General features: G+C 40.0%; 1 protein-coding gene across 6 annotated transcripts in view; it reads right to left on the minus strand.

The window, feature by feature from the left end:
* The window catches only part of DHX40 (DEAH-box helicase 40), an 81328-nt gene extending 70174 nt beyond the window's left edge, over nt 1-11154 (minus strand). For 3 of the 6 annotated variants that reach the window (XR_016312630.1, XR_016312629.1, XM_089676667.1), the window contains exons 1-4: nt 10979-11138; nt 6537-6726; nt 3560-3705; nt 2410-2529 (exon numbers count right to left, since the gene is read on the minus strand). Coding sequence is in view for 3 of the 6 variants with exons in the window: in XM_089676667.1 (XP_089532793.1) it covers nt 2410-2529; nt 3560-3705; nt 6537-6717 (447 nt within the window). In the remaining 3 variants the exon portion in view is untranslated. Of the gene's footprint in view, nt 1-2409; nt 2530-3559; nt 3706-6536; nt 6727-10978 lie in introns of all 6 variants that reach the window. The other 3 variants (XR_016312631.1, XM_089676666.1, XM_089676665.1) reach the window with 3 other exon arrangements.
* Nucleotides 11155-11621: the final 467 nt, after the last annotated feature.

Consider the following 11621-nt stretch of genomic DNA (forward strand, 5'->3'; position numbering starts at 1 on the left):
TAGTAAAAGGGAAAAAAAAAAAAAAAAAAAAAGAAGAATAAAAAAAAGGGGGGGGGGGGGGGGAGAAGAGAAGAAGAGAAAAAAAGAAAGAAGAAGAGAAGAAAAGAAGAAGAGGAAAAGAAGAGAAGAGGAGAAGAAAAGGAGAAGAAAAAAAGGATTCTAGACCTTTTCAAATCTAGATTGCTTTTTCAGCCCCAAGTATACTGGCTACCTTCTCACGGAGCAATGTCCAACAAAGTTTATTTTGGCGGCAGCTATATTAACAATCGGTGTTTTTCATGCTCTAGCAATCGACATTCGCTGCTAAAATCAGATTTAGGTCTGTATATGTCTGGGTATGTCCACAATTGGTTCAGATTCGTCATGGAGTGTAAAAGTGTACATTCTAGTCCAGAACTGCTTGACTTTGGCACAAGCCCACCAGACATGGAACATGGTGCCTTCCTATCTGGATCCCCTGAAACAAATGGGGGATGCTTCAGGATAGATCTTGGCAATCCTGGAGGGATTAAACACTATAGCAATAAAACTTTGTAATTTGCCCCAGGTAAGGTTGTGTTAATACCCTGTCTGTTATCACCCAATCCGTGCCTGATATTTTCACACCCAGATCTTCCACCAATGCCAAACTGATGAGGCAATTTAGCAGGTAACATTTGAAGGTGTCATTACAATGCCATACATTGCCTCAGGAACCTTCAACTCTCATGCATCTGTTTTCAAATAAAGTTCTAGTAGTGACATCATCTATTTGTTGTTTAGGTGTGCGTAGAAAATGGAGGATTTGATGCATTTGGAATATTTCTGAGGAAGGCACCTCAATCAATTGAAGGAAGTAATCAGGATGTCTGATCCCCTAACAAATTTCCAATTTAGTAAAGGCCCTTGTTCAACTACCCCGAAAAGGGTTGTGGGGACAGTCCTGGCGGGAATAAGGAGTTTTTAAAAGGAAGGACTACTAACGTGTGTAGATTTAAAAAAAGGTATATTTTGTGAATAGTATACCATAGATGGAGGGAATGAGATAGGGTGGTGCACCATATGGCCCTGTGATGTTGGGACAGGAATCACATGAAGAGGTCTATAGGGTGTTAGGGTCCCACTTGTCATTCTAATTGGATCCAGTCTGGTTTATAGAAGGTGGAGTAAATTTGTAGTAGTTAAATAAATTGTATCGATCTGTAATAGTGTACAGAGTGGGGTACACCAAAACCTCCAGAAGATTTGTAGATATATGTTTTGCAGGCCACCCTACAGCCACCAGACCCCTCCAAATGTATTTAAATATACAAGACTGGCATTTCTTTAGGAGTGAGGAAGGAATAGGGATGGGTAAAGTCCTCAAGTCCACCTCCAGGACTGCGTAAAGAGGTATATAGTTTTCAGGTTTTCGGTATTGAGACGTTATCGTTGAAGTAAGTTTAGAAATAATGGTATATTTTTAGTCGGTACAGCTTTTGTTGATGTAAAAGTAAATTTTTTTACATGACTTTCACGTTACCTGCTTGCTGTTCAAATGAACAGAAACAAAGTAATTTTTACATTTGCTTGTTGTTCAATTTTTTACACTATATATCCCATACAAAGCACTCCATCTACTTTTAGATTTCCCTTCACTTTCTTTCTTGGTTAGAATTATTCCAAGGACAAACAGAGGGGTGAATCTCCCCAGTGAGACAGACAGCAATAAAAACTTTACTGATATCTCTTTCCCACCTCTATCCAAATCCCTTAACAAGGCTTTCCTAAATATACAGTTTAAATATCAGAGCTTTAGTGGATCTTGCACTGGACGTTTAAATGGCAGGACTTTGGAACAAAAGAATGAATCTCCTAGACCTGGCTTGGGCAGAAGTCTAGGTTATGTGCAGAAACTAGGCCTGGAATACTGTGCTTTATTAATTCTCAGAAGTTGTTTTAAAGACTATAAAAAAGTATATACATGTGCTACATTTGCACCATATTGTACTTAAGAAGCACTGCTATCTATTAACTTTTTGCAGGACCTGACAATTTTACTTGCTGCAATAAGGTTAATTAGCGTTATAAAGATTAGCTACAAATAAGCCCTATGGTGGGTGAAATACATTAGAGGGAGTAGCTCAGGCAAGTGGATGTGACTTTTATCTTCAATAGATTTATACACAGAGTTCATTTCAAGAGCAGTTTTGAATTGCTTTGTTATGGTATATTCATGTCATGAGCAAATGAGATACACAAACACACACATGCACGCACGCACGCACAATCAAGGTGTTTTTTTTTTTTTTTAACAACAACTTTTATTTTACTGTTATTATATGGTACCTCAAACCATATAAACAAACACTGGATATAAAAACAAAAAATAAAAAAAAAATAAAAATATTAAAAATCAGCTGTTCAGTGTGGATCTGCATATATACTTACAGTGCTTAAACTTCGCTCATGAGCTTCATCCAAAATAACTGTACTGAACTTCAGGAGATCAGGGTCTGTCAGAGTGTGCCGCAATAAACACCCATCAGTCAGGTACATAATGTCAGTCTTCTATAGTATATAAAATGGTTTACTGTGTTACAATGTGCACAGTTACTTCACACATTTATACAGCATTCTTTGTTGTTTCATTGAGCAAATAATAGTGCTTTATCCTACAGTAAACCTATATGGCAATAAGCACAATGTGCTATAATACGCTGCTGACTGTAGCTCTCTTTCTACAATTTTGCTTTGATGTGAATGCGACATTACAGTTAATTTAAAAAAAAAAAAAGGAATTATGCTGGGCATACATTGATCAAAATTTGTCTGGTTCCTACTGAACTGTCCAAATCTTCCCAGGAAGATTGACTTCTCAGGAGCCAGCTTGTTGGTAAATTTTTAAATCGATCAGTGCATGCAGCCAATCAGCAGCAGCACTGATCAGTGTATTCTGATGTGGGGGAGTTCTGCTGTCAGAATACAATGACAGAACAAGGAGAATTTCCCCATGCACATTGAAATGTGTGGATGGGGGAATCAGTTCTGTTTTTTTCGTTCAGTTGCCTGGATAAACGAAGGGAACTGAACCATGTATGGCCAGCTTTATAAAAACTTTGTTGGTGTTTTACAGCTATTTGTGTCCGTTAGGTAGATTTAAATTTGTTCTCGTAACAATTGTCACAGCTATTACCAGAAGGGACAGGGGAAATTAGGGACACCTCTTTTGATGACAACTGTCTAAGAGGGGATTCTCTCATTTTGTAGAGATCTATTCTCACTTTCTGTTGTGTCTCTGAGACAAGAATTAAAAAGTTAATTTTAATATTCACAGCAAAAAATAAACACAGGGGGTTTAACCCTCCCCAACTCAACCCAAAACTGAAAAAACAAAAACAAAAAAAAACACACAACACACCAAACAAGAATACACAATTTTTTAAAATCATGAACATAAATGCAAATCTTTTGACAGGTAAAACAGCCCTTATATTTGCATTCCTAACAGTGTATTCAGACATCTGTAAAAAGTTCAGATTTAGGAAAAATGTTTTATACAATTTCACAGAGCAAAGTAAAAGCTAGAACAGACCCCTACCTGGGATGTACAGTCATCAAATCGTACTTGGTAACCTACAGTACTTCCCAATGAGCAATTTATTTCTTCTGCCACTCTCTCTGCTACAGATATAGTGGCAACTCTGCGTGGCTGTGTGATTCCAATAATGCCATGCTCAGCAAACCCTTTAAATAAAAGTTAAAAGTCACAGTTATTTGACTCTTCACTGAACCTGGTAATAACACAGGAAACCTAACCTGTTACACACAAAACAAGTAATTGAAAATCAATATATACACAAAGTCCTACAGTACAGTTTATTTGTAACATGCTGCAGACCAAATTTCAGTTTTATTACTCCAAACTGCAAACTGGTTCCAGTTAATTTTTTTGGAAAGAATATGGAAGATTTAAATATTCTATTAGGTTTATTTCTGTTACACAACTGTGTGCAACTACATTTGCAAAGTGCACAGTGCCTTTAGTAAGTTAACCCCTATATGTAGGGAAAGAATCCCTACTTCTACCCAAGAAAAACGCTGCCATGATAATGTTGGAAACAAAGGGTAGAAAATAGAAATACAAATGTGTAAAATCTTACTGGTGCCCCAAAATACAGTATATACAATGTACACAATAGTTAAAATGTCAAATATTCTAATTTATTTAAACATACAACAATTTTACAGTAGGTAAAGTATTTTTGCTTCACAGTCAACTGTTGTGCTTTCCTCCCTTAAGTGGATAACTCATATCTTTATTATTTATGAACAGGTTTTTCCACAAGGTCCTGCATGTTGGTAAGATCAGGGAGGTATTTTTCTCTTAGCTTTCTCAACTCTGGTTATTGATACGATAAGCAAGGCAACAAAGAGCTCTACAAAACATACGTACCACAGAAGTTGAAGATTACAGAATTATTCGGAGCAGAAGGGTTTGGATTGGCAAAGCTCTTCAGTGACCCATATCTTGGACTTTCTCCATTTAGCCCTAGGTCTGCGTTGGAGCTACAACACAATTAAAAGGCCAGGTTTCAGCACTGTCGGTTTAACAGGCACCCACTGGGCCATAAACTCTTTTGTCGTGAAACCTCTCCAGGCAGTCATGAAGATTAGGCCTCCTATTAAGCTGATGTTCCAGAAGTGGGATCTCCCTATGGCGCTGAACAGCCTTGTTGCAGAACCATATTATCTGTTCACTTTGTTTTCCATTTGGCATCTGTCTCTGCTAATGGTAGTTCTCATGATCATTACTTCGGCCCACAGGGTCTCTGAACTTCAAGCATTCTTCAGCTGGCAGCCCTCCTGTCAGCTGTTCTCAGACAAAGTTTTGTTAAGACCATCTCTGGATTTTCTGCCAAAGAGGTATTCAGAATTATATTTCAATTCGGAAACTATTCTGCTATATTTTGATTCCTCTGCTCAATCCTTGGCAGATGTGCATTCGCAAAGACTGGAATTAGTACCTTTTTCTCAAGAATACCGGAGCAGGACCAAATCCGTCAGAAAAACAGACAGGCTATTTATTCTTTCTAGCAGTCCAAGAAATGGTATGGCAGGTTCCTCATGAGTCATACTGGCCTGGATCATTAGCACTAGAAGTTTGGCCTTAATCTTGGCAGGTCTTCCCCCTCCAGAAGAAATCAAGGCACATTCTACTAAAGGAGTTGCAACATCTTGAACAGAATTTGCTAAGGTGTCGCCAGAGGTGGGAGAAAAAAAAAAAGGGAGCTAAGTGGGTAAAAATGTATTAAACCACAGCTAAAAACACTCACAAGATTAAAAGATCAACTGTGGTTTAAGAAATTTTACCTGGATACTGCACTTAGAGGGCACCTTTTCCCCTCTCTCTTTCATTTCTGTAGAGTTGGCTCACTGGGAGATAGCTGCCATTTGTGCAACATAGGACTCTATGGGCTTCTATAGACTGTATATGAACTTCTACTATATGCCATGGCTTATTAGGAGAATCACAAGCCTTTTTGAGCGCTGATCATATATTTTCCAGATATGATCTGTATAGCAGCCAGATACAGTACCCTATAAACCTTTATCAGACAGTACACAGAGTACGTGGCCCTAGGCTCAGTCCGTTCCTTTGGGGCTGCTGTTCTTTCTTCTGCTCATTCCCATAATTAAACACAGACACAGCTTCTTCACATTTATTAAGCTCAGTGAACATTCCCTTTGTAAAGTGAACAAACACTATTTATATATATTATCTATAAATTTAACCCTATAATGCCTGGAGAGTGGATTTGCCAAAGCCCCAACTATGGAGTTCTAAAACATAACTTGCATATTAAAGTGCTACTAAACCCAGGACTCTGAATTCACTATATCTGGTCTCCCACAGTACACGGGAATGCAATTAGTTTAGTAAATATAAACTGCTAAATACTTTTTCTCATCAGCAGTTAGAGCAGTCTTGTGACTATGATCAGTGTCCAGCTCAGCACTGCTTGTAGGAGGAGTTTTCATTCTCCTATGAATGCCCTATGAGGCTGCATAACCTCTCACCCTCCATCTGGACACTGCTGATTGGCCCTGTCCTGATCACATGCACCGTCCCAAAGAAAAAAAAAAAAAAACTCTCTAGCAATACAGGAAACTGAGCTTGTGCAGAGTGACTCCAAAGACGGTCTTATCAGGAGATGAGTGGGGGACAATAGAAGAAGGGGAGGATCAGAGAAGCCAGGATCAAACAGCCTTTTTACACAATGCAGAGGATCAACCCCTTAGGTTCCACAGTATAACAAATATACTTGACTGCATATACAGTGATTTTACTGTTCTGGGTTTAGTAACACTTAAAATGCCATAAATGTGGAAGTCCCTGACGCACTCAGAAACAGAAAAAGGTAAACTGATAATACATTTCAGTATGAAAAACAAGGGTTATGCATACAAAATTATACTTCTGAAATTACAGATTTATAAAGAATATTTATACAAGATACTAAGTGCAACAGTATCTATGGGCATACATAATATAAGCATTAAAAGCAACAATTTACCTGCTTTGTAGAGATACTGAGGAAGCTGTGTAGTTTTTCCACTGCCAGTGTCTCCAGTCACAATAAAGCATGAAGTATCCCTGGCTGCCTGGACAAGCTTTTCTCTGCATCTTTCAATAGGAAGCCGGGGTAGGTAGGCCTGTTGAGTGTAGCTTTTACTAGGTCTCTCTTTAGATTCCATTTTTCTGTTCTGTAACATAAGGGGTGGCATAATGTCAGTAAATGGCATAACAGGCCATTTAACTCACTATCTGTGCCTGCACTTTCTCAGCATGCAAGCTGTATGCATACTGAGACATCAATTCACTGAGCTTCAACATAGCCCCAGGAAAACAGAGCAGTTATTGTTATACAAACCTTCCCTTCAAGAGGCGGATTAACCAAACTGAAGCAAGAGAAAACATAAGGCATTTACCAAACACCTGTCTAATTATGAAAATGAACAGTGCTATTTAAAGAACTGTACAATGCACAGCTTCAATATTTATTCACATTATCACACAGGTTTGGATATTATGATACTCTGATAGCATACATTAAAAGGAAACTACAACCCAATAAACGGTAGCACTTGTTTAATAGGCACAATACAAAAACAACTGCTTTATACAATCAAAATAGGTTTATCAACGTAAAAAACTCACCAAATCTGTCAAACACTGGGTTAATTTTCTACATTGGTGATGAACAAGTTGCTAAGTAAAGTAAAAGTGAGCCCATACCTCCCAACTTTCTGAGATGGACACCTTAAACCACAAAAACTGTAACTGCTGACTTTTAAAACAGCCACTTACCTGTCTCTCGGTCCCACGGTGTGTCCCCTGCAGCCTGTTTCACCGGCTGTCCTGTATTCCTGGAGGCCGACATCTTCTGTGTGGGCACCTGGCTGTGACTGCTTGCGTCTTTACAGCCAGGTACCCACTGCGCATGCACGAGTAGCGCTGAACTTCATGAATGGTCCTGTAGTCTTCTGGGACCTGTCACATGTCCCAAAAGACTACAGGGAGGACACCTTCCATTTCGATCAGACCGGAAGTTGGAGCGGGTACCTGTCAAATTCAGGTACCCGCCCCCCCCCCCACCCCCCAAAGGTGCCAATCCTTAATGGGGAGCAGTTCTTAAAGTGGAACTTCCCCTTTTGGGTGGAGCTCCGCTTTAAGCTGTCCATACATTAGTCAGTTGTTTTATTCAACCAGCAAGTTGCACAGAAAAAAGAAAGGACGTGGGAGATAGATAGGGTAATCTTTACCTCTAAGCTATTGTGTTCTTGTATTCTGACAGCATGGAGACTACAGTCGCTGGCCCTAATCAAGCAGAAAGTTTCCAACACAATGGCCATATAAGGATCAAAATTTGGCTGGTCCCTGCTAAACTGGATGAATTTCGATCCATGCACGGCTAGCTTTAGTAGACAGATGATACACCCCTGAGATGCATTAAATTACATGGACCATTAGGAACTAATGCACAAAAAAAAAAAAGAAAAAAAAAAAGGGAGGTTGGTTAAACCCACAAATTATTTTTTTGTTCACTACTGTTTATTATACTGGCATTTCGAACCTGTTTAATAATTAGTGATTGGATTTATGGCTTACTGCAATACAACACTTGGGCAGACAGATGGGAAAAAAAAAAGAGAAAGAGGGATTTGGTTCCAAAAGAGGGAAAGCCTCTCCAAATCAGGGACAGCTGGGAGCTATGGTAAAACGGTTACCTACAGTAAGCTAATTCATAACCTCAAAGAAAGAGGTGAAATTAGACAGCTTTATACTGACTACAGGTTTAGTTTTCACAAATTTGCTGACAAGACCAGCCAGGTTCAAAGACTGAGTATGCACAGGCCTAGTGCATTACCATAAAAAATGTTTAATAAAAAATAAAGTAGGTGTTGTACTCACAAACGACAATATAGTCAAGGCACATCATAGAAGAACAGCTGGATCAACACCGCGCTGAGTAACAGTCCACAATAGGGAGTTTAGACATCCAAAAGGCTGACGCGTTTCGAGGACTTGCCTCTTCCTCTGGCTCTGAGGAAGAGGCAAGTCCTCGAAACGCGTCAGCCTTTTGGATGTCTAAACTCCCTATTGTGGACTGTTACTCAGCGCGGTGTTGATCCAGCTGTTCTTCTATGATGTGCCTTGACTATATTGTCGTTTGTGAGTACAACACCTACTTTATTTTTTATTAAACATTTTTTATGGTAATGCACTAGGCCTGTGCGCCCTCTTTTTGTTCTTTCCCCATTCAGTATATTTGGATTCCCCCGGTCCATTTGAGGGCAGCAAGGTGTGCATGTTCCAGGACATTCTTAATGTGGTTGTAGCATCGAGTCCATCCCCAAGCGCAGGAGCATTTGTGTTTGCTGGTTCAAAGACTGAGTATACCTCATTCCAGTATACATCAATTTTTTTTCTTCAAGCCCTGATGAAGGGATGTGCTTTGGCCCCTAAAATGTGTTGGCTCTGTGATAAAACCTTATATCCTATCATGGAATACATTTGCTGATAGCCATCTTCTGGTGTCGTGCTTCAATCTTAGACTCTGTCACAAACAAGGAGATAGTGGATATACTGTATTTTGGTGTGGAAAAGCTGCCAGCCCAGAATCCAGGAACATATACAATAACAACAACTCCTATAGGAAATAAATGATTTCTAAATCCCCAGCACTTTACTACTATTTTTCTGATTGATAGACTCAGGAGTTTTGGAGTGAGCTGAGCTTGGCGGATAGTGCTGTTAAAACGATGTGATCTGATCATTTAGACCTCATTCACCGGGAAGCTGAGGCCTGTACATTAACTGACCGTTTGATAATGTGGCTGGGCTGCCAGGTGCCACATATAGACAGCCATTGTAAGTCTATGGATACAGACAGTGTGCATTCGGGGCCTCTCACTTGCACTAAGATGAGCGGCTGTGTCTGTGTAACCACTGCGTCCCCATAGATTTACATTGGCTGCCTGCATACAGCACGTGGTGGCGCAGCACCCCCCTGCGTTAGTACAGCCAGAGCGACGTATAGGTACATCGCCTTGCCTGTAGCTGCCGCCCGGCCGCAATACATTGCGGGTGGGCAGGCAGTGGTTAATAACATAACATTCATGCCTGATGAAGGGGTCCTGCGAGACTCCGAAACGTTGCCTTGCTGTAACTATGTGATCGTTCATTAAAACCTTTGGACCCATATTGGTGATCCTTGGTGTGCTGGTGACATTTTTCCTTTCTAGCTGTGAATAGCCACAGCGATCACATGCACTGGCTGGGCCAATCACAGCCCATCTGTGTCATGTGATTAGCCGTGGCTAATCACAACAAAAAAACCTGAATGAATCGATTTCATTCGAGTTAAATACTTGCTTATAGCAAAGAAAGTCTTTGCTATAAGCAATCAAATTTTGTAAAAAAAAATACTGATCATTTCCCCAAAGTTGTACAATGTTACTATGTTAACATTTGACTACTTTGGTCATAGTGTAATATAAAAAAAATCTTAAAAAAAATGTTTAAAAAAAATGATAATTTTTTTTTTTTCGTAGTGTCACCAGTCAGTGTCCCTGATCACCGCCACACCAGTTATATGATGATGCTGTACTGCCCTGGTGACAGTACGGAAAAAAAAAAAAAAAAAAATTGTGAAAATAGTTTTTAATTTATTTTCTAAAAAAAAATGACAAAAAAATTACAACTTCAAAAAATTCGCCATGCAGTCAGACTGCCCACTTTGCAAAAAGTGGTCATTTGGGGGATATCTGTACTGTTCTGACATTCTTGGACCTCAAGAAATTAGACTGGCCGTCAGTACTTCAGGATTGATCAATATTCAGATATATCTCATAGTTTGTGAACTCTATAACTTTCCTACAGACTAAATAATAAACATTGATTTGGGTTATTTTCACCAAAGACATGTAGCAGAATACATCTCGGCCTAAATTTATGAAGAACAATTATTTATTTGCAAACTTTTATAACAGAAACAAAGAAACATGTTTTTTTTTCAACATTTCAGTCTTTTTTTGTTAATTTATCAAAACATAAAAAACCCCAGTGGTGATTAAATACCACCAAAAGAGAGCTCTAGTTGTGTGAAGAAAATGATAAAAATTTAGTTTGGGTACAGTGTTGTATGACCGCGCAATTGTCAAAATGTGAGAGCGTTGAAACCTGAAAATTGGCCGGAGCAGGAAGGGGGTAATAGTGCACGGTATTGAAGTGGTTAAAGTGAAACTTCCCCATTTGGGTGGAGCTCCGCTTTAAGCTTTGACAAAGCCTGGAAGCTGATTGGTTTCTGTGCAGAAGTGAGCCTGATTGTGCACTCTCCAGCTTTAGTAAATAAACCCCCTAGATGTGAGATGACAGTAAAGGAAAATTGCTTCCCCAAAGCCCACATCCCAGTTGAGCTGACCCTGAACTCCTGTGTATTCCCCATGCTCCTACCTGTACCTTGCTTGCTAGGACCTCTCACACGATGGCTATGCGTCCTACAAACCGGTAAAGGGCTGTCTGTGTGCACACCAGTGAACCAGAGATTTACCCCATCACTAGCCTAGCTCACTGGCTGCACTTCCTGCTTCCTGCAGCTTTTTGACTCCTCCATAGACCCGTACACAGGACACTCTTCAACGTGCTCTGAACGTCAGCTGCTTGATAAACAGACGGAGAGCGCCCTCTGCTGGACCTTGGCAGAGTGCACCTACAGGAGTGATTTACACTTCTGATCCCTTTTGCTTTGCTGCTTCTGACCATTGCCATACCTCGAACGGCTAAATGGGATGCCACGTCACCCCTTTAAAACACATATTAATGACACAGGTTCTGAGACTAATTTAATGCAGATAAGGCATCGAGTTTAACCACTTGCTAACCGCACTATAGCCGAATGACTACAGCGGCGTTATCCAGTTCTGAGAGGGCGTCATATGACGTCCTCCCAGAACACGCCCTCCCACGCACCCGGCGATCTCCGTGATTGCTGTGTTCTATGGACACAGCTGATCACGTGATGAGGTAAAAGGCCAATCACAGCAGCCTTTTACTTCGTGATCAGCTGTATCCAATGACACAGCAGATCACGTAGTAA

Source organism: Staurois parvus, unplaced genomic scaffold, assembly GCF_062004578.1.
Source record: "Staurois parvus isolate SC_StPar_1 unplaced genomic scaffold, SC_StPar_1.0 ptg000172l, whole genome shotgun sequence".
NCBI classification, from domain to species: domain Eukaryota; kingdom Metazoa; phylum Chordata; class Amphibia; order Anura; family Ranidae; genus Staurois; species Staurois parvus.